We start from the raw sequence: 24,663 nt of genomic DNA on the forward strand, positions 1-24,663 counted from the left end.
AGCAGAAGTTTCATCCCTGTTAAATAGCACAGGCCAACCTAAGATCCTCATGCGGCCAGCCCCAACTTGGAGCATGAAATGGTGAAAGCAAGAAAATACATGGAACTCCAAAGCCATTTTATTAGTGAAGTGTTTATTAGCAACAAAACAATTATTTGAGGTTATTTGCTCTCCCCCAAAGCCAATGGAAGCAGCTGAACTGGTCATAAATCCTCAGCCTGAGATCACACTAACCCTGCAACCATCACCACCTCCATCGCTAGCCAAGCAGAGACACCAACAGCACATCAAAAAGGTCTTTTTCTAGGCGGGTCTCCAGGCAGCATATCTTCTGCAAACAAACGCACAGCTGAGAATACTCAAAACCAGCTGGAATATCTTATTAATTTTTGCATCACTTAAGACCTTGCACGTGGCTCTTCTTCTTGCAAGCAACGGCAGAAAATAAAACTAGAGCATTTAAGGATTCGCTTAAGGATTTAACGACTCACTCATCACTATTGGTTTTGTCTTATACCTCATTGTTTATTGGGCTACAATGCTAATGGTTGTGTGTATGCATTGAAACCCACAAAACTCTCTAGGAATGTAGCATGTGAAATAGCACATGCTGAGGGAAAATTGTGATTATGGTTGAAACAGCTATCCATTTTTTTGCTTCATGAATAAACTCTGAGAAATATTTCAACTGGAAAATGCTATTAATTTGATTTTTTTAAAGGACTTTTTTATATAAAGCTGGATGGAAATTTGTCTAGACTCTCCAGCACAAATTATTGCAAATACTGCATTGGATTCTATTCCAGAAATGCCATGGACTTGCCAAACCAAGTCAAATAATTTATATATTATAAATACTTCATGGTGTTACAAAGTTCAGTGCGTGATATATAAGTGATACGATATTGCCACGTACTTATGGTTTTCCTAGTGAATAAAGTATATATGAACTGTCATATAGCATAAAGGCCACAATACTAAACACACACAGTAGGGTTTAAATCCCACTGAAATCAACAGGAGTTCCTTCTGAGTGAATATTTATTTATATAATGTATGAACCACCCATATTGTGGTGGTGTACAAAAAAGAAAAGAAATAAAAATAAAATAAATATTGCAAAGTGCAAACACTAAAAATATACAAAATCCTTCTGTAAAACCAAAAGAAGCAGCAATGCTACTCTGAAAAAAATACTGATGGAATAAAATAGTCTTAAGAAGTCACCTAAAAAAAAACAAAGTGTTGATACCATGCAATTACCCTGTGGCATCTAAAAGTACACTAGCCAGACACTAACCCAGTGCCACGCTCTGAAACTAGCCTCAGAGTTAGGAGTGGAACCCCTGCAACACTGTGGTCAACGGTGTCAAAAGCCACACAGCGATTCAGTAATAGCAATAGGGGTTAACGCTCCCTGTCTGTTTCTCAATAAAAGTGATCCATCAGGGGACCGAGGCAGATTCAGTCCCAAAGCCAGACCTGAACCAGAATGGTATGGCTCACGATAGTCAGTATCAATGCCTGTAACTGGGTCGCCAATACCCTCTGTACCCACACAGTCAACACTTCCCTCATCAAACTAATATTTGTTTGTTTGTTTGTACCCTATATTTGTAGATTTCAGGGTGGTTCACAACATAATATTGCAATATAAAAAACACAAAATACATAATAAAAATAAGAAGAACTTTAATCAGCCATGAGGGGCAGGAGTCCCCAAAGCATGAGATCAGCTGTCCACAATATCTTGTCCACAATATCTGGTCTTGTCCACAACTTGTCCACAATATCTGGTCACATCAACCGAAACTGATCCCACTTCAAATCAGGTTGGGCATCGGGCACATCTCTAGATCTACTATAATAACAGTGTCAAGGTCAATGCAGAGGCAAAAAAAACCCTTTGCCTTCAAACCGCCTAGCCAAAATGTCATAGCAGATATTCAGATAGCTGAAGTTCACATCTACCAAAGCTGGTAAAAGATAATGGACCACCCTAAAGAGTTTTACCAGGTTACTTAAGGTTGCAAAGATCTTCTTCACTGCCACATAGAAGGCACAATGTTGTGCTCTAATTCATGTTTGGTCAGCTTCATCATCATCATTAATATTATTACTATTACCATTCATCAGGGAACCTGAAGTGCATTGATTTCCCCCAACAGACCTGGGTTTAAGGAATATTTTGTATTGCAACAAACCAAAGCTTAGATCTTAATTAAGGTCTAATACCAAGAAACGTTACAAATCAACCAAAAATGGTGAGTAAAGATGCAGACTTTGTTGCATAATCAGCTTGTGAAAACATATATTTTATAATGGACTCCAGCTTTCCACCCATGCTCTGTGATCACCTCTCTTGTGTTTCTTTCCCTTTGTTTACAAGCACCCTTTAAAGGAGATAGCTATCCACTCAAAGTACATAATGCATAGCAGGTGAAAATGTCATGCCAGGTATGTGTATTCACCAAATATGTGAATGCCTCATTATTAAGATATGACTGAATGCTCACCATCTATTGCCCAGACAGAATTCCATTTTTTCTGGAAAACATTTATTCATAGGTTTTGGGGACAAAGTTAAGTTTGCTCAGGTATTAAATTATTATTTCTTAAATGGGGGAAGAAAGAGCTCTTCAAACTGAGTTTTAACAGCACGCATGAAAGGATAAAAAACAAATAAGCAAGCAAGCAAGCAAGCAAGCAGTGAAAGGCTCAATCCATCTTGCCACATTATCTGAACTATGAGAATAGAACCCCTGTGATGTATCCAAAGTCTGGTGACAAAACCGCTTCAAAGCTTCTATTTATTTTTTAGGAAAAGAAGCTTCATCAGCCACCTTGGTGGTTAGCAATAGTGACAGCCGTTGGCCTAACAATCCCTTGAGACTCATTTCCTCAGAAGAGCATAACCCTGCTTCTTATTCAGGGGAGCTGAATCACAGCAAAATTTGCAATCCATCTCATCCCTGAGAAAGCTCTGTGAATCTGCAAACTGAAATTCAGAGGAGGCAGGAGGAAGAGTGAAGGCAGGAGAAAGACAGATGTATTTATCATACACATACAATACAGGAAGGATACAAAAAAATATTGTCCCCGCTGCCTTACTGAGTGCACAATAAGAGAACTCTCATTAATCACCAGGGGTACGCACTGAAAGGGAAATATTGACTGGATTTGAGGAAATGTCGGTTTTCTAATGGAACAATTCCTTTTTAAAGGTAACTGGCAGAGTTTCTTTAAATTAGAATGGCCAGCAGCCAGCCCTCTGGCCAATTTATAAGTCATTTCAGGAATTCCAGAGAAATATACATTTTAAGGAAAACATATGCATTGGTTTCTTAAAAGTAATGTACATACTTTAGAAAAATCAATAGCATTTGTCAGGCTGAGAGACTTTGATGAAAGAGTTATTTGCCTCAAACATCTCTGAGATCTACAAAAAGTTGTCTCAATTTTTATAACTTTGCAGCAGCTTATTTTCCTACCACATGAAAACATGGTGGCATATATTTAAACACCAGATTTGGAGATGATTGCTTAGTGTTGCTGTATATCAAGCTGTAATGAAATCCATTAATATAGTGGTCACACACATATAAACCAAAAGACAGTGTTGCACCACAAGACAGCATTGTCCAAAGTTATATGAGGACTAATCCAATTTGAGTGACTGGCCCTCTCCTTCAATCACTTCAGTTATTCTTCAGGGGAGTGGCCATAGCTGAATGGTAAAGCACATGCTTTGCATGCAGAATGTTTCAGGTTAACCCCCTAGTGTTTCTAGTTTAAAAGGAACCAGCTAGCTGGAGCTATGAAAACCCTCTGACTGACATCTCAGAAACCCACTGCCAAACAGACCCAACAATACTGGGCTAAAGGAACTGACGGTCTAACTTACTGTAAGCAGTTGCAAACATCACCAGCATCACTGCAGCTTACCTGGACCGTGGTTTGGTGGGACAAGGTGGTGCTGCATGGTGCTCCTGCTCTTGCGTATGTGTTTGTGTGTGTCGCACACATGCACTTAAATTACTGGTTTCTTTTTTGTAGCTAGAGCAAGGGTTCACTAATTATTTTTAATTTTATTAGCACAATTTTGCAGTTATAATCATAAACATAAAATAATCAATTGTTCTGGCTGTAAAGTGCCAAAAATAATTAAAGCTCTTCATGTCCCCACCAGCAGCATATCACTGCAAATCCTCCTTACAAATAATTTTCCACTTTATGCTTCCATATATTGTCACACTGGATACTAATGTATCAATGTTGTGGAAGCACCATTAATAATGGTGCTTGTTGGAACAGGATACTCTAATTTCCCTGGTCCATTAATAAAGTAGTGTTGTGTGAGAAATGCTGGAAATTTTATATCCTTTAGCCTCTTACAATCATTAAACCAAATACAGATTGCCCTGCCAAGATGCATTTCCTTTTCTCCTGAAACTCATAAAACATTTTGATTAAAGCTGAAATTATCTCCAGCCTGACACAATCTTGCGCCATCCTATTAGCATATGTTTTCTCCAAGCACATTCCATTTCTTTAAAAGGATAAATCTCTTTTAAAAATTGATGGGAAAGGTTCTCTTGATGTGCCTAGTGTTTTGAGGGAGTCCAAATTCTGTGCAACAGATGGAACAGTTTTGTGTACTGTGGAATGTAGGGGCCTGGTAGAATATGGGTCAGAGAATAACACTTATAGAGATTGCTGCAAATAAGAGTAGCCTACGCCACACTAATATTATTAGGCTACTATTCTTGAGAGACATTTTCCCAAGTAAGGTGGCTGATACCTGATGCCCTAACCTGAAGGTTGCTGGTCAACTGGCTTTTCTTCAGCAACACTGTCCTAGTTGAAATAAAATTAATGGGACAAATCATAAAAGCACAGTGATTAATACAACTGCACTATTAAGAATGGGATGCAAAAGACAGCACACACAAAAAATGAACAATATGGTTGTCATGGAAAAGGCATAGCTTTGCTCTTTATCACAGTAAAGAGCAAGATTCCTTAACATATCTTTGGAATTCATCACTATCAACAAAGTTCTGGTTCCCATGTGCCATGAGTTTAATTTCAAGGCACAGACACAGTTCAACTAATTTAGCAGGTACAACCACATCAGAATATATAAACCTCAAAATTCAGGAAATTTTGTGACTTTCATTTCACTGCTGGAGTCTGAGCTGGTGGTCAATGATATGGCAGATAGCTCAATGAAAATGTCAGCCCTGTGTGATACACAGCCCCTTGAATTTGGTCAACAGTAGGTTTCTAAATGGGCGTTAATTTCAAGTATCTTCAAAATAGGGTAAGCTGCACCCTCTGTCATGTATTTCACCCCTTTTCAGATCCATGGCTGCCAAGGGGTATTAATCTTGAGCATACAGCAGCCATATCTGAATGAAATTTGTTGATTTGGGTAACTACTATTTGCCAAGGAATATTTATTTTAACATCTAAGATTTTTTTAAAAAGTAGTGCCATAAGGTGTGAACCATATTCAAGCTCTTTTGTTTCAAGGGAAAATATGTGCCAATTAAATATTTTTCCAACACTGAAGTAATCTGTGTAAACACATCTACATCAGAGGAATTTCAGCAACTTAAGATATGCTCCGGTTACATGGGCAGCCCAAGCATATGGCCCTGCAGAGTGCTGTGCTCTTTGCAGATTCAAGTTAGTTAGTGTACTGCTCTTACCAGCAGTTACTCAGCACCACAATAGCAGTGCTTCAGTTTATTGATTCACCAGGGGCTGGGGGCTGAAGTAGCATGGGAGAGAAGATGCACAGACCCCTTCCTTCTAGCATGCAGATAAACCCCCATGAAATGTTTATTTCCCCCCATGCAACAGATTGATTCATTGAAACCCCCCCTTTCTGGAGTGGCTCCTCGTCTTGCTTGGGGGAATAAATCAACAAATATAAGTTTTGTGCAACTTGATGCTTGTGTGTCTGCGAGATACAGTTGAGGGGGCTCATGCCACTCCTTCACTGCACTACAAGATTTTGCCGCTGGCTGAATATATTAACTGGGTCCAGGGGGAAGAAAACAGCAAGTGCCAATAAGGGCAACTGCTTCCAAAGCACCCAAAACAAATCACAGAATCACACTGGCACTTCTGAAAACTCTCCTAGCAACTGCAAATCAAAAAGCACCCAATTTCTATTAAGCAGCACTGGAACTGCATGGCTGGCAATGCTTAACCCAGTACCCCATTGCCCAACTCATCCCCCCACTTACAGATTGTGGCCAGTAAACCTACCGTGATCAGGAGGAGGAGGAAGAGCTCTAACAGTTCAGATGGGAAGCACAAGTTCAAACAAACAGTGCAATTCTCCCATCTCAGCTCTAACACCTTCCACAGCCTATGATTCCTGAATAATGCAAACTGTACAATGTCATCAACTCTCCTGGCACTGCTTGGTGATAGGCTTCCCACTGTCCCTGTGCTGTGTGCCCTTTCATCTTTGTTCCCCATAATCGCTTCCCCTTCTTTCCCTATATGGCTAACTGGGGAGCAACAGTTGCTCATTGGGACTATGCACTCAGAACCATGGTGGCCTTTTCATTTAGTGATTCTTCTCCTGTGCAACAGGTGATTCTGATCCTAGAATAACAGAATGGATGCTGGCCCAACATGTTCCACAAAACTCGCTTTTCCTGGTAGAACATAGGAAGCTGCTTCATACCAGGTCAGTTTATTCATGGCTGGGATTGCTCAGTTGATAGAGCACGAGACTCTTAATCTAAGGGCCATGGGTTTGAGCCCCACAATGGGCAAAAGATTTCTTCATTGAAAGGGGCTGGACTAGATGACCAGCTCAACTCCAACTCAACAATTCTAGATTCTATTATCAGCCTAGCTCAATATTATCTAGTCTCACTGGCGGCAGCAAAAGGAAGTCTTTCCTCCTGCTTGCTGATCCTTTCAAGGGCAGACACTAGGGATTGAACATGGGACCTTACGCATGAAGAACATGTGCTCTACCAATGAGCTATAGCACCTTTTCAAGATACTACACCACTCTGGCCTCTCACTGTCTGCTGCTCGACACCTTGCCAGTCTGACCCTGAACATCCACCAGCAGCAAGATGACATGCAAGGGAGAAAGTCTTTAATCAGATAGATAGATAGATAGATAGATAGATAGATAGATAGATAGAGGTAAAGGAAAAGGACCCCTGGACAATTAAGTCCAGTCAAAGGCGACTATGGGGTTGCGGTACTCATCTCGCTTTCAAGCCAAGGGAGCCGGCGTTTGTCCACAGTTTTCCAAGTCATATGGCCAGCACGTCTAAACTGCTACTGGCGCACGGAAGACCGTGACGAGTGCCAGAGCACACGGAAACACTGTTTACCTTCCCTATAGGTACCTTCCCGGTACCTATTTATCTACTTGCACTGGCATACTTTCAAACTGCTAGGTTGGCAGAAGCTGGGACCGAGCAACGGGAGCTCACCCTGTCACGGGGATTCGAACCGCCGACCTTCTGATCAGCAAGCCCAAGAGGCTCAGTTGTTCAGACCACAGTGCCACCCGTGTCCACACACACACACACCACTTGACAGTGCAATGTATGAACAGCATCTACTGAATAAGGTTGTGCTAGAGGTGATACAAAACACTCAATCAGTGGTGATTCTTGCCCATATATAAGCATCACAGCATCGCTGACTGCTACATGAGCATGTGCTAACAGACACAGACCTCAGCACCCCTACCCTGCAGTATGCCATGCCAGTTTATATGTAGTGGAGCTGCATTTTTCCTTCCCAACTGTAAAGGTCTCCATTGCTCAACCGTTTCATGACTGGCCTATGCTGCCTATTTCCAACAACGAAAGAATCAAAAGTATTTTCAGGAAGATACTGGTTGCTGCCATACTAATTTAACTTTGACTCATATTCCCCCAAGCCCCAGTTCCTGCAAATCTTCCAAACAGTAAGAAGCTGAAACATAGAATGGAAGCAGAAGGAATTTCTCCCATCAAAGACACAAGCAGATTAACAATTATACTGGCCATTGGACGCATGCTTTTAGCTGAGCTTTAAACATCACTTGTCATTAGCATCTCAGCCTTACCTCTATGCTGGATACCTGGTTGCTCGCTAGGAAGTGTTTTCTTGGCGGCTGCCCTGCGATACACCACGTGGGTCCTCCCTTCCTCCTCCTCCTGCTTCCCCTTCTGCAGAGGTTCAATGAAGAACTCGTCCTTGTCTGTGCGAATCATGCCAGCCTGAAGTGACAGGGTAAAGATTGAACATTTCAGATTACTGCCCATGCAGCAGCGGACATTTTGAATAAGACTTCACAATATGCTTAAGCACACTTTAGCACTCCCCAGAGAGCAGTTAGGATGCAGAGAGTAAGCAAGGTGAATTCTTTATTAGATACAACATCAGTCTCTCAGCTCGACAAGGAAGGACAACGGTGACACATCTGACTGAAGGGATTTCTCCTGGAATCTAATTAACAAGGACCAAATATATGGGAGGAGAGGGAATCGTGATCAGAACACCCCTCCAATGGAAGAATGCTACCAGGTGGAGATGCTGGTAGATGCTCTACTACTAAGTTGCAGCCTTGACACCTTTCAAAATACTTTTTTAAAAAAAAACAAACCTGAAAATTCAAACAAATATAAGAACAGGGTAGGGTGACTTTCTGGGGATGTTCCTGGTAAACATTTTAGGGAGGGTCCCAAGCATCTTTTTGTTGCAGGCATGTTCGCGAGCAAAATTTGACACAGCTAATTGAGTTCTGCTCTGATGATATATAAGCACCAAGGTAACTGAATTGTAAAGCCCCGTCATGCAACTTCCCAATGTAATTTAGATAGATTCCACATTCAACACAAGAAGAAAGGCATCAGGGCAAAACCAGCCGAAATGATTAACAAGCACTGAACTGAGGAGGTAGAGTTTGATTTCATTTATTTATTTTTAACTGTTAGGGCAAGGAAATGTCAACCTGAAATGTAATTCTGCTTCAGATTTCTGCACCTGACGGTAACCAAGTTTGCAAAACAGTGCGTGAATGCTTAGCAAATATGGCCTGAAAAGGACTTCCATGTTCAGACAAAAGAAAACCCCAGTTGTTTCACATTTAAATCTCAGCATTGAGACAAAACAATTCAGGATGGGTTCTGTATCATAATGCCTTCCCACCCCAGCCCAAGTACTTCTGCTGGAGACCTTTTATGATAAGGCACAATAGATATTTCCCTCCTAATATCAACAAGCAGTTGATACAAACTGAAAACATGATCCATCCATAATTGTAGCCTTTTAATTTTAATGGGACCATTAAGGTTACTGCAGCAATTATGGCATGGATGAGGAGGAGAAAGAGGAGGAGGCCTGTCCAGATGAGGGCAGCCTACCTGGCGAAAGATTTAGTGTCTACTGGCACTGCTGAGATGGGGCAGAAAGACTGGCAAGTGAGTAAGATGCCAACACCCATTTCAGCTGCTACTTGATTTTACCTACTGAGAACAGGATATCTATGGGAGGCCATACAAGGGAACAGTGCCAGGGTAGGAGGACAGCTATACTAAGGATATGGGTGGTATGGAAATGCAATGCTAACTGCAAAAGCTCACGCGAAGAGCTTTCCCTGAGATTTGATGGCAAGGCAGCCTGCAAGAGATTTGCCAGCAAAAAGTATTTCTACTGGCTTCCTTCCCAAACTGATTAGACTCCCCGTCCCTTCTTTTCCAAATATCTGTGCCAAGATTGTCAAGGACTCGGCAGCTTCCTGCAGCAAAGGGATGCTTGAATTGATTGACATCGGCAAAGATTATGTGAAAGAACTAGACTCTATGGAAAGCTCCATGGACTTAACCCCACCAACAGTTACACATGGCTAAATCCCACTGGCTTAACTGAGACTTTTGCATGAGTAATTGGACAGCATTGTCTAATGGGTGCCTATTATGCCCCTTCCCCATTATTCAGGCCTGTATGCCCCCCTCAATTTATCCACTGTTGAGCCACAAATGTCTACTGGCATCTCCAGACTCATCAGCTCCAAGTCAGGTGGGTTGCAACATGAGCATGAGCTCAGCCAGTCATCTTCCACCCTCTCCATTTTATTTACATGCTAGGAATCTATACGTATTATTTCCTGGAGTAGTTTTGTGTATTGGTTTAAAAGCAGAGAATAATGCTGTTATGGGCTTTAAAAACAGCAAAGTAAGTAGAAAGAAATAATGAAACAACTTTTGCCCTCTAGATATACAAACAAAAGCAGACCCACAAACAAAAGCAGGAAGGTCTAGCACCCTACAACTGAACAGGATATATATATATTTTTTAAAAAAACAAACAGCTTTGACAAAAAAGACCATAATTTGTTACCCAGGGGTATGTGACACCCACTTGGAAAGTAAAATGCAGTTTGTTCGGGTTGAATGCAACTGGATACTGGAGGAGAGAGGGAATCATATGCTAAACTGAAGAGGCTATGCATTCATACGCAAAGGTGAGATAACTGTGGAATAATCCCAAGGTGTGCTGTATTAAAAATAAAACAAAATACACCACATATTTTCTCTTTGATTAGTTCACTTCAAGACCAAGGAGTTTTTAATCACACTACATGGGTTAATTAGCTTCCCAAAGCCTGGATATCTGTGCTATCATTGACTGTTTCTTACAAATGGTTCCCTGCCCACCTACAGTTGTGAATACAGCCATCTCAGTGATGTTCACCAAGTTGTGCCTATTAAACAAATATTTATGCTTTAATTATCACTGTAAGTTTCTCAACTCATTGACATTGCACCTTACAATTTTCTCCTTGAAATATCTGCCACATATGCTTTGTGGCTTAAGACTAAAAAAGCATGTGCCACCATACATGTATTAGTCTTTAAAGAAGCCACAAGACTCTTAGAGCATTTTTTCTTGGTCATCATCCGTAAGACTGGTGCTGGTGCCTTGCTTCTGCTGCCACTTCTGCCTACAGCCTTGTCTCTCTCCCAGATGTGCCTTACGGATGCCCTAGGACATGCATAATCGTATGTATAAACCAGGGATTGTCAACCTGGTCCCTACTGCCCACTAGTGGGTGTTTCAGGATTCTAGATGGGCAGTTGGGGGTTCTACAACACAAGCTGAATCCTTCCATCGAGCACCCCTGATATAAACCAATAAATAAACCACAACAATGAAGGCCAATAGGGCCACTGGATCTTAAGGAAGTATGGGGCAGCAACAGTGAGCAGTAACAACAGACAGCTCAGACTGAAACGCGTACTTGGTGCAATCTCTGCTCCACAATCCAATAAACACAGCATTTCCACAAATCCTTTTTTCATTCTCCCACAAATCTTTCATCTTGCATCAGAATCAGAGCACAAAAATCAACCTTCAAGCATGGCTGGCTGTTTTTTAAATTTTAATCTTGAACTGAAGGAACTTGAGTCTGAACCCCAGCTTTTTCTCACATGCTTGAGAGGAGTGTTGTCAATGACATCACATCAGCAATTTGCAGAGGGACTCAAGACAGCGCTTGAATGACACAGATAGAAAAACACTGGGTTTTCTCTTGATTTCTGTTTATTGGCCTTATATGCCCAAGTCCTTTGCCAGCTTCCACTCACCTTTCTCAATTAGAATGGTAACTTAATTTAAATATATAGTTTGCTGAACTATGGGTCACTGGTTTGTGCGTGTGTGGTTTTTTAGGGCTATCTGTCAGAGTCCTGCATGGCTTTATTTTCCCATTTCTGCACCCAGGACCACTGCAAGAAATTCTAGATGTTTTGGAAGATGACAAGGGAATTAAGATTATATGGGTGCACCACTCACATCCTATGCTCCTCACCATTTATCAACCAGGGCCAATGAACAGCACCATGACCCAACTCCAAGCTGGATTAATGTTTTTTGATGCAGGAAAACACACCTTGTGGTGCAGCCAGGTTTTATATTACAACAAGTGGCATAACAGGTGTGACAAGCGCATTGGCGCAGCAGAGAAGGTGTTGGCTATTGCGGGAATGCCGCCTTGCCTATGATGAATTCTTTCCTTCGCTGCTTCCATACTTGTCCCAGGGTTGTTTGTACCAAGAATGATGTCTGAAAAGCACCTAGATTAAATATCACTACTGCTCATTATAAAGTTATAGCAATTTCCTTACAATGACTAGATGACTAAAACAGAGAAGCCACATTCTGCTTTCAGCACTAGCAAGGTAATGCTCAGCAAAGATTCAACAAAATCACTGGAGTGCTTCTGGAATAGCTCCATAAGACTGAAATCGGCATTAGGCCTTGGAAACATTAAAATTCCAGCTGCTGAAATAAAGGAATAAGACAGCTCAGAAATATCTGCAAATACTACTGCTCCTTGTGTTTTCTTCTGGCTGTATCAAGACCTGTAATTAAATAAAGGTGCAGAGAGCGTTCGTGAATATGTCTCCAGTGGTCAAAACTGCATCAAGGATGTTATACTTTTTGGTTCTGTTTCTACTTCATGCTAATTTATCTTTCTTTATTTGCTTACTTTTTTCTAACTTACTGTCCAGTTCAAAGTAAAGCAGGATAAAAATCAATAGTTATTTCGTGTTAATGGGCTTTTATTGGCAAATAGTATTTCTCTCTGCACTCAAATATTTCATGTATTGTATTTGGTTCAGGTTAAATTTTTTAAATTATTATTTCATACATTTGAGTGTCATGTAGGATCATACCCATCAATGTCTCTGTCTAATTGAGGTGCTGTGTTCATTAGTCACAGCCTGACAGCAAAACAGGTTTTTTTTAAGGCCATAACTATTAAGTCATTCACTTCAATAATCTGTGCTGAACCTCTGAAGTTATCAATCGAGAGTAACTGTATAGTGTCATATAATCCTGGTTTACAGGATACTGATCAAAGTGAATGGAGCATGGAGCAGAGGTTTCTAAACTGGGATCCACATCAGTTAATACAATTACAAACCATACAGCATCTATCACAGAGTATTACAATTACTACAACAGGTAGAAGAATAATTAAGTGGTCCCCCAAGGCCCTCAGCAATTTTCAAGTGCTCCATTGGGGGGGGTGGGGGAGGTTGGGAACCACTGATGTAACTTATTTGAAGAAACTATATGTGAACAGCTCTCTTCCCCCCAACTTGGTTTGGGTTTTGGGATGCAGTATTGATCACCAGTGCAATGTATGTCAAAGGGAAGTATAAAAGCTACCCCCAAGATTTTAGATTCGCCAGTGACCTTTACAAGCCAAATAGTCCAAGGCTATGTACACATTCCCATTTACTCTGCATGCAGTGAACCCCAGCGCTGGTTTGGGAAAGCAGTGTACACAAGACACGTGTCACAATCCATTATCTATCCCATCATCTCTTATTAAATATTGTGTTTTGATGCATTTTCCTCCAAACCAGCTTCGATCCACATTGAACTTCAGCACAACTAAGCTGCATTTAAAGCTGGTAATGTGTACATGGCCTAAATCTGCAAACCTCCTTCTCTAAACTAAATTGACCTACTGATATTAGCCAAAGGGAAGCATTTTTTCCCATTTTCAACTAGGGCAAATCCCCTTTCCTGACTTTAACACATTCCCCCTTTTCCTGGGTCATTTCCACTGCTGTAATCAACCACATTAAAAAACCACAGTGAACAGGGTGTGTATGTGTGGGTGTGGGTGTGTGATAGCTCAGCCCCTTCAAATGCTACCAATTCCTCATGAATTCACTTGGCTTTCTTTAAAAGTTTAATTTGCTGGTGTGTTTGGAATTGACAGCAATCTCCAGTTTTGCAGCTTGAGGTCCTACCGCTAATTAAATGTCTCCTCTGGCTGAACAGCCAGCAAGTGCCTTAATTGTCTCCTCATTCACATTCACATCACAGCTTCATGTTCTAGACCCGTAATGAAGGAAGCCTGCACAGCTTCTACAGCTGCTTCTCAAACGCTCTGGAGTTCAGACCCATCCTGTAGCCTCGGTTTTAATTAGCATTCGTTTCCTGCCCATTAGGATGAACATATGTACCATCCATTCTCACTACATAAGCAGAGTAGTACCTCTTCTTTTTTAACACATGCAGCGAGGCAAAGAATGACATGTGCCTTCACTTGCATTTGATGTTAAGGTGGATGAGAAAACCTAACAGATGTACGGTATGGAAAAATTATACAAAATACTACTGTAAACTCCTACAAATGCTGACCTATATGTAAGAATAAAGCTAGTCTTTGATTTCTATCAGCATGACCGTAGTCAACCTGTGGCTGTGAAGAGGAGAACTCAGAGTAGACAAAGCTGGGGACACTGACAGTGAGCAAAAGACCTCTTAAGGCCTTAGGAGGAATACTGTTGAAATGAATTGGGCATGCATTGCACAGCTCAATTTGAGGATCAGGCCTCCAGGTTCTTACACGTTAAGAAGCTATGACTCCAGGCCCTACAAACTCCATGGTCTGTGCCTAGGAATTAAGTCTAGGGAGCAATGCATAACATGTATTGGTCCTTGGGCAACTGCTGTGATGTCAGCATCCTGGCAGAACCCGCAGCATATACCTGCCCTGGGTCCTCATTTAATGCATAAGCTACTTGGTCAGCATGCAGCCCGGTACTGTGAGTGTGTCATAGTCTTGCAGTGCTAGCAGCATGGTGTGGATGTATATGGGGTAAAGGGTCAACCCCTTTATGCATGGGCTTCACAGACAATTACTTGGGGTGAATAGCTCACCAAGTGTTTACCTGAGGAACAATGACAACAAATGCATAAAAACTGAAGTCGGGGCAGGGGGCGGGGAATGCCCTTGGAACTAGTAATCTCTTAAAACTCATCCCCTCTACCCACTTCCATCTGACAACATTCCAACACATGCACCCTCTCCAAACTGGTGTTCAATGCTCTCCCTCCAACTTCCCCCTCCCACTCAGGGCCTGAACATTCTCTGCTCCAAGCAATCCCCTCCCTCCAACCACAAAGCCCAAACAAGGATCATTGTATGCACATGTTTATCTCCCATGTGTCAATGGCATTTATTCCCAAGGCTAAGGCTGAAACCTGTAGAGTGGTACCTTGGTTTAAGAACAGCTTAGTTTATGAACAGCTTGGATTAAGAACGCTCAAACCAGGAAGTAGGTGTTTTGGTTTGTGAACTTTGCCTTGGAAGCAGAACATGTTCCGTTTCCTGTTGAGTGTAAATTGAGTCCCCCGCTGCTGTGAGAAAGCACGCTTTGGTTTAAGAACAGACTTCTGGAACAGATTAAGTTTGTAAACTACTGTACCACTGTACAAGATTTCCCCTCCACCCTGACAATGTTGGCTTAAAAATAATGAGCATGATAGCATCTTTCTTTCTTTATACGGATTTCTAGAGCCAAAGAAATACTGAATAAACTGTGCAGAATGGAAAACCCATTTCCCCTCCCCTTCTTTAAAGTAACAGAAGCACTGAGAAAGGATTGTAAAGCTTTGGAACCTTCTGCCACATTCTTGCTGGATGTTAGCAGTACCCTGAAGCTATAATATTTATATAGCCTCAGGTTGGGAGGGGGGAGGTGGAGAGGAAGTTTTAAACTCAAGCCATGCGTTTCTTGTATTTCATTTAAAATTCTATAAGCAGACTATTTTCAACCTCCTCCTTTTTTTAATGCATGTTTACACTTGTACAAAGTCCCATTAGGACTGGGAAAGAAAATGTTAAAAATGTTATAAAAATATTTCCCAGGGTAACATTGCATTGATCTATTAGTCTGCTTTCTACATTAAGCACAGGGCAACCCTGAGCAAATGAAGTGAGGTGATTTATGTTAGGCTACGTCTTCGCTGCTTATGAAATTTTTACTTTTAGCGGCAATACAGTTTTGACAGGATAGCCCGGTAGCTTGCAATCCAAGCCTCAGAGTGCTCTGCCAGCACAAGCCTCGTGGACCATTGGGCTGTAGTCGTCTGACAATAATTCATGCTCGGTAAATAATAATGACAGCAGGACTAAAGTTTGAAAGCACACGTGGGCCATAAGACTCCATAGTTAATAGACGTGGGGGTGTGCTTACCATCAGGCCAAAAATTCTCAACTTTGAATTGAGGAAACCCAAACCCTCTAGAAATAATGAGTTATGAAAACTAAGTATGCTATCTAATCCCATGACTCTCAAGCATGCGCGCACACACACACACACACACACACACACACACACACACACCATAGTACACCAGTGGATCTTCACAGGGCAAAGTGAGGTATGCATGCATAGATTGAGGTCTGCCAACACAGCAAGGTGGTATTTTCCCTTTCCTCCCCTCCCCCGCATGCTCCCTAAATTTGTTCCAAGGTTTTCCCCAACCCTCCAGAGCAGATTTAGAGCACCTGATGAGTGTGTTCAGGGGCAGGAGCGGGGAAAAGTCCTCTTGCGTCAGTGGACCTTGTCCAGGGCATGTGGCAATTCAGCCAAATCCTGCCCCAAAATAATAAAATACATAGGATACAATAAAACAGCAAAAGTTTCAATAAAAACAGTTCAAATTCCTACATATCGTTTATCCATCAAAAATCATTTATCCATCCCTTTCCTCGCCAGCAGTTTGCCTCACAAGGTACTCCAATGGATGGCTGGAAAATCATGTGGGAGATACACACAGGCTTCCTGACCATCTGTGTAAGTTATTTTGTACAATTTTCTTTGTGTTAAAGATTCAAGCTTTCGATCAATACGGGTTGGGTATATGCTGTTGGTGTAACAGCAGCCAAGAGGAGAAAGAGAAAGAGGTGCTATATACCAAGCCTCCATGCCCTGATCACTGGAAGGGCTCCCAATTTCCCCCCGAAATTTTCCAAAGGCAACCCAATACATTTCCAAACTCTCCTCAGCAACTAAAAGGGCAGCAGTAGAGGGTTGAGAAAGCAGAGATTGATGAGTCAGTGGTTATACGTGCTTCAATGTATGCGCTTGTGAGCACAGAATGACAACTGGCAGCTGAAAGAGAACCAACATCCAACATTTGCAATATGAGCAAAGCAGGCAAGAAATTTTGTGGTATCTTGAAGACTAGCAGATTTACTACGCCGCAGTGAACCTGTTTGTCTTTAAGCCAAAGGACACTTTGCAAGGTGTCTCTCCTACCTGACCTGATACCCTCGCAAAGGCCTACTGGAAGCAGACACTTGCTTTTTATGTGCTCTTCTCCATCTACCAACTTGAAAAGGAGTCTTGCTATTTCACTCTAAAAACAAAACATTGTGTAATTTGACATTATTTCAGTAACCGCATGATCTTGGAGGATTTCACATTGCCATCTTCACCACATCTTGGAGGCTCCTAGTGCCATGCAAGCAAGGGTAGGCAAGCAGCAGAAATGGACACAAGATGGCCCAGGACCACTGGACTCCCGCCGCACAGCACACGATGGTCCTGTGGCTCACCGTGACTGTTTCTTTGTACGCTGCTTGTGCCTTGAAACTGACAGCACCATTAAAAAAAATGCAAAAATGTTGAAATATAGCCTAATGATATGAAGAGTACAAATTCTATCATCAATCTGGTACGTTCCAATTCGATACTTAAAACCAATGAAACAGCAGTGGCCAGTAGGAACCAGTATGAGCTGTCTGGTGGGGACAAGAGGGGTGGCCAGGCAACAGTGCTGAGCAGAGCTCCAGGCCGACATGCCTGACCTCGCCAACACCACCAGTTTTGGATGGAAGTATGTCAGGGATGAAATCTGCATGATTATGATGGCCGGACTGGTGGTGCAGGCACCACCGCCTTGGGATGGCCACTTATCTGTCAATTAATTAGTAAGCAGCTGGAAGTTGTGGAGAGGTTTTTCCAACCATCACACCAGTGGGGAAGGGCATCGAGGGCAGCTTACCAACAGAAAACATGGCAGATGGGGCTGGTGCCACCTACTTTCCAGAAAGAAAGCTGCTTGTCCAACAGTAAAAGTAAAATCTACTACAGTGGTACCTCGGGTTAAGTACTTAATTCGTTCTGGAGGTCCGTTCTTAACCTGAAACTGTTCTTAACCTGAGGTACCACTTTAACTAATGGGGTCTCCCACTGCGCCACCACCGCACAATTTCTGTTCTCATCCTGAAGCAAAGTTCTTAACCCGAGGTACTATTTCTGGGTTAGTGGAGTCTGTAACCTGAAGCGTATGTAATCCGAGGTAACCCGAATGTAAAACTTCATATGACTTCAAAAAAACATATATAGTATCATTGGTAAATGCTGTTGCAGAGTTACATAGATGTTACCGTGGTGTTTCCTCAGAGGGTAGCAGCCAAATAATTCTGACCAACCTCCCCATCACCTCATGGACCGTAGCAGGGGTATATGCTAGCTAACTTGCCATGTTTCTTTATTGTCCAAGGACTTTTATCTGACACATTGGTTTGGTGTGAATTCCTATCGTCAAGTATAAAAAGTGTTGCGTCCCAGAGCCTGTATTACGTTAGATATGAATTAGCCCTGGCAGATTCCTTCTACCACAAATGGAGGTTAATCAGTCTAAGCAGCTGTTCTGGGTTCTTGTGTGCAGTGTTGGCACAGCACACTAATTAATTCATGGCCGTCGTTTCCTCTCAGGGCAGCTTCACCCAGCTTGTTACAGAGGTCACTGGCTACAGAATCAGGTCTGCAAAGAGTTAAACAGCAGGTTTTACATTTCACAGAAAATGGAAGGTGTGAAACAAGGAGCTTTGGCAAAAAGAAAAAAGAAAGGAAGAAAAAAGTGCAGCCTGGCAGCCCACAAGCACATGCAGGTACTGAATGTTAAAGGGGGAAAGAATTATTAAAGAACTGGTGAGAGTGAAAAACGATAAATGTGATAGATCAAGGACCCACAGCTTGATTACTATTGTTGCAAGCTGGGCATAATAATTGCAATTCTGCAAAACAGTATTCTCAATCTTAATCGGAGAATTCTGGAGAGGCAGTGCAAAAAAAAAAAAATCAAGTTCATAAATTTGTTCTTATTAAGATCCTAGGGAGTTGAATTTATCCAATTTCAATGTAAGTCATTACTGCAAAAAAAAGGGGGTGGGGGAGAAGAGGGCTCAAGCACAGAAAAAAATCTGCCCTTAGCAGCAAAAAAAAAAGGCATGCCTATAGCTTTGTGAAGCACACGGGATTTACAAATAAACCCTGGTTTAAAAATCCACCACAGAGTTTCCATAATACTTAGTGTTCAGACATTTTGAAGGATATCAAACGGGTGAAGCCCAAACTGAATTATGGGTACTGGGGGAGACTGATGTGAATTAATTTAAGCAGCGACAGTAAGGGAAACAGATTCAATTCTATGGGTCCACAGAGCTCAAAGTCGTGTACATAGTTCTCCCTTTTCTTATTTTAGGCTCACAACAACCCTGTGAGGTAGGTTAGTTTGAGAGAAGGTGACTGGCCCAAAGTCACCTAATGAGCTGACCGGGGATGTGAATTTCAGTCTCCCAGGTCCTAGCCCAGCACACTAACCAGGGATGGCATGTACAGGCAGAATTACAGCTGTGGCTTCACTGGAGCAAACATAATACAATCCCCCCTCCCCGACACGCTGTAGTTTAAGCCATCCTATGACTCAGATAACATTACTGGGATGTAATGTAATTGGTGCAACCCTGCTCCCTTCCTTTGTGCTGTAGAATAGGGTTATGTATGTAAAATGATTTGTGCATACAGAATGCACACCTTGTATTAAACAGCCTGTTTAATACCCTTTTTGAGTCTTCAAGAGGAAGGCCATGTTTGCTGACTCTGCTGTTGTGTGTTCTTCTCCCTGGGCTGTCCCCACATTGGAAGTGGGTGGAGTCTGATGGGGGAGGACCTGCCTTATTTAGAACCCTGAGCAATCAAGGAGAAGAACCTACATGGTAGATGAAACTCCCTACTTCAGCCCTATGTGTGGATGACAAGGCGCTGAAATGTAGCATAAACACCGACAATTGGGAAACAGTAGCCTGCAAGTGCTCCAATTGGAGAACAGCCTTTGCCAAAGGTGTCATGGACTTTGAAGACACTCAAACTCAGGACGAAATGGAGACACGTGCTAAGAGGAAGGCACATTTGGCAAACCCTCACCATGATCGACTCCCACCCAGAAACCTATGTCCCCACTGTGGAAGGACACGTGGATCCAGAATTGGCCTACACAGTCACTTGTGGACTCACTGTTAAGACCGTGTTCATGGAAGGTGTGGCGATATCGCCCCTTTAGGACTGGTTTATGGGAATGGGTTAGATTAGAACCTCCGAAATAATGAGCTTACATACAGCTGTCCCCCGTTAAGGCCGGTGTCACAAGGCAATTGGGTGGAAGTTCCCATAAAACCTGTATTGGTGGGAGCTCTTGGCAGCTATCCAAGCCGAGGTCAGCATCTATTTGGGCATCTTGTTCCATTGCTCAGCCTACTGAGATTTAAGTGTAAGCATTTATGTTAATTAGCTGGATAAGTTAGTGTTTGTTGTTTTCTTACCTTCTGAGCTATTTTAAACTCTGTAATTATTTGGAGTTTTTCTCTCTTATAGAGTTTTGTTTTAGTAAAGTCGGTGTATGGTTTTATAAAATTTGGTCTGGTCCGAGTTCCTGAACCCTTTAATTTTGACCAGGCTTTTCGCAACAAGGGTCATCCACCACAGATGACGATCTTACTTGGCTACGAGTGAGCGTCAAAGAAGAAAGAAGGAAGGAAGAAGTGGCAATGGGGATGGGGGCAATGAGTGCAGCTCTGTCTTCCCTTCCCATGTTGGGTAACACGTAAAGGTGGACCAAACACGGTTTAATTGGTGGTGGTGCCTCCGCTCTAGTAATCTATACTGGATGGGGTGTTTTCCTCACTGGAATTCTTCAAGAATAGAGGCTGGGGGTGTTGAGGGTGCAGTAGCCTCTGGATTTCCTGCATCTAGCAGGACTAAATTGTCTACAAGGTCTACAGCTGCCCAGAGTGGCTGGGGTAGGATATAAATTATTATTAATTATTATTAATTATTATTATTAATTATTATTATTATTATTATTATTATTATTATTATTATTATTATTAATTATTATTATTACTTTTATTTATTTATAACCCCCTCCAACTATAAGATTTTAGGAGACTCTGAAAATGAAGGAAAGGTTAGAAACAATCACATAAAGAAGCTTTATGAGGACCATGTGCAATCTTTCAATGGTTATATTAGTGTTATCTAAGTAATGCTCCCACCAAGGTCAGCACAAGCCTCCTTACTGGATTCACTTAAGAGAAACTCCAGGTGTATTACACAAAAAGCAAATCCAGCACCCAAAGAACACCTCCCAGATTTCCAGGTTCTATTCCTGTGGATCTGCACTGCCTGCTCTCCTCCAGAGCAGCTTCTTCCCAGATGCTCTAACGTTGCAGCTAATGATGCAAAATATTCTTTTTTAAAAAAACAAGAACAAAAACCCCAGCCCTTTCATTTCAGCACGCAGGCTTCCCATTTTCACATTGTTCCTTCAACATACCATCTGTGCTATGGCAACAGTAATGAGAAGAGTTCTGACACTTCAGGCAGAACTGGTGAAACAAAAGCACACTGAAGGAAGGTCCAGCAACATCCAGAGACTAGGGGCAAGAATATGATAGGCAAGGAGAGTGACAAACAATGGAAACAGACTGAAATGTGAAAAGTGAATGTTAATAACAGAAATAGATCATGGAGAGGAAAGATACCAGTAGCTGTGCTAAATTGTAGTGGCCGAGAGGCAAAACAGCTGCAGTGCCTAGGCCGTGTCCAGAACAGCATTCTTTCCACATTTAATTAATTTCTTCCTTGCTGTGCCAATCCTTACCTACAGCTTTCCCCTTCACATGTGTGTACTACTTCTAGAATTGCAAGATTTTACCTTTCAAATATGCTTTATGCATCATTGCAGCCGATACGTTATATGCAGCGGCCGTGCAAGTGTTGAGTTGTCTCTCAAGAGGACTGGCACAAATGTTGAGAGCAGAAGCTGGGCATGGTCTTCCCAGACAGGGATTAGTAGCAATAATTGCTTCCAAGAACAAATGTCTGGGGCCAGCCGGGTTCTACACGAAGTGCAGATGTAGGACATCAGGGAAAAGCCAGAGTCAATAGCTCAAGAATCCATTGTGAACTGTACCAATGCAAGAGTTTCTCCCAATGCAATAGCAGCTTGAAAGGGGGGCCTTTTTTGGGGACACGATGAAGGGAGAAATGACTAAATTGTTCTTCTCCATCTCCTGAAGTCCCAATGTTGCCCAGGCTGTTGCTATTAACATTTTTTTAAAAGCATGCATATTAATTGATTTTTGCAAATAGCAGCAGTTCTAATATTGTCCCGAGAGGGAAGACAGGAGAAGACAAGTACACGAAGTGGAGATAGGAAGCAGTCACACAGCTTAGGACAAGGAGTTTGTGGGCGCTGGGGAACCAGCAAAGTAACTTTTTGCTCAAGCAATACACTATAGGCTACTGAATATTTATATCTAGCAGGGATCATTTGCAGCAAATCACCTGCCTTAGAGGTGGATACATGTGAAGGGTCGGTGTCACTGCATCAGATAGCCCTGGGCTGGACCAAGTGTGCAGGAAAGGTAGAATAGGAGACCCGGCCACACGCCAAAGCAAAGCTCTCACTTCCAAACCTTGTCACCCTGACATCCGGTAAATTAGATGCAGAATGCAGACAAGCATTCCCACTTGCATAACAGATCATGAAGCACTGTCCTTCTGAAATTAACCAAGTACTCTGCTTAATTGGAAGGCAAAATTCATCATCTGTCTAAGGGAAGCTGAATTGGTCCAAAGCTGCAATGGTATAAAATTCATTGTAAAAACAATAGTCAACCAATGAAGGACAAGTTTTAGACAAAGTGAGGCCGGTGTGCAGAGACCTGCTCTCTCCTTTATGCTAATATCAATGCCCAAATGGGGCTTATCTTCCATCCTGATCTTCCTCTCCAGCAGGGATGGGAGGCCTGCTGCCTTTCACCAGACATTGATAGACTCCAACTCCCACTTGCCTGTGTCAGCATGGTCAGTGGTATGGGGCGATGGGAACTGTAGCCCAACAAAAGGCATCACATCTGTGCTATGCAGTGTCTTTTTGGCATGGCGTTTTCAAATAATATAGTGTGACGTTATGGAATAAATGTGTCCCCACCCTTGGAAAGTAATCTCTTTGGAGTCTTCCAACTGTTTGGGCACTTGTCAAAGAGCAAGATTTATGGCTCAAGCAAGCCTTAGTGGCAAAAAGTGCATGTTAAAATATTAGGGAAAGGGGGAAAACAACAAGCAAGAATATGAACCCAGATTCCCCCAGTCTGGTTCTGGTATGCTTATTCCACTCCCTTGCATTACATTAACCTTCTGACTGAGGAAACAGCCACTTCGTGACAGAAATAAAGTTGCAGAACCCTGGTGGTAAGTGTAAGCAGAAATCTTGTGCTTTTTTCTAATATGTCTAATGTCATCTTTTCCATCGCAGGAGCAGTTCCATCACTAATTCTGAATCTGCCATAAAGACGCCAGTTTCTGAAGGGTTTTGAAACAGAGCTGTAAACATTTGATCCAGATTGACTATGAACATGCTTGTTCCAGGTGTGCTTATCCAAAAGCCGCCTCGTGGACTTCAGTATTTTCAACAATGTGGTTTGGAGCACTTAGGGAAAGTATGCATTTCCAGAGGCCATGCAGACATCTGCCCAGCAGCTTGCAGAACCAAATCCTGACGTCAGTACGAGAAAAAAGGACAAGAAAGAAAACGGTCCAAAGGAAATATTATGACACAGATGCAAAATAGCTGGTCCTCCAGCAAGTATGGTGGCATTAAATGCTCAAACGCAAAGCTTTTTAAATGCTGGTTCGCTTCACATGATCTGAACCAAACATGTGTGGAACATGCTTGGGATGACAAACCTTCTCAGAAAAGCAAATGCACCACCATCTATAAAAGCAGGAAAACGTTGTTTCTTGAAAATATCCCGAATGGTATTGGTTTCCCTCACTTCCACCAAGCACAGAAAAGTTCCAGGAGAAGCAGTGATGAAGATTTGGCCTCCTATTGGGGAAGCTGGCATTATGGACCCAAGGCGCAGTAGAGCTGAGGGCAGCGAGCCCAAGGTGAGATTGCAGTAGACACAAGACAAGCATTTGGGATTTAATTAGGCCACAACTTCATTGATTACATGTGTTAACATGCTTTGGTGCAGACACTGGGTGTGCATCCTGAATCAACCATCAGCCCCAATTTGGGAGTCTGGAAAGAAGCACCCCCACCCTGGTTCCCTTTAAAGGGATACCCTGATTCCCTGGACAAGCAGGATTCCGACCACACTGTCCAACCAGACTAAGGCTCCAACCCAATCCTTTATCCACCATCAAGCTGTGGTGAGTGATATGAGGCAGGCAATATGCGCCCAATTAGTCTGGAGGCAAATTCCTCCCTGGCCCCAAATATGGCGATCGAAGACTTCCATGGAGACAAGTATCTTCACAAAGCAGCTTACACACAAAATAAACAACCAACAACAAATAAAACAAAAACAGTATTCAAAACTTTAAAACACCTCACATCCTCAAAATGGCCAGCACATAAACAACCATCAGCCCAGCACTTGATATTATTGTGGTTTTTATTTTGTTACTTCTACAATACAGTGGTACCTCAGTTTTTGAACATCTCAGAAGT

The 24,663-nt window shown here is 42.2% G+C and overlaps 1 protein-coding gene across 1 annotated transcript in view; it reads right to left on the minus strand.

Annotated features, from left to right (window-relative positions):
* The window catches only part of ADAMTS2 (ADAM metallopeptidase with thrombospondin type 1 motif 2), a 209,139-nt gene that overhangs the window by 112,055 nt on the left and 72,421 nt on the right, over positions 1-24,663 (minus strand). The window contains exon 3 of the mRNA XM_028718223.2: positions 8,102-8,255. Within this exon, the coding sequence (XP_028574056.2) occupies positions 8,102-8,255 (154 nt within the window). The remainder of the gene's footprint in view (positions 1-8,101; positions 8,256-24,663) is intronic.

The sequence above is a fragment of the Podarcis muralis genome, chromosome 2, assembly GCF_964188315.1.
Source record: "Podarcis muralis chromosome 2, rPodMur119.hap1.1, whole genome shotgun sequence".
NCBI classification, from domain to species: Eukaryota; Metazoa; Chordata; class Lepidosauria; order Squamata; family Lacertidae; genus Podarcis; species Podarcis muralis.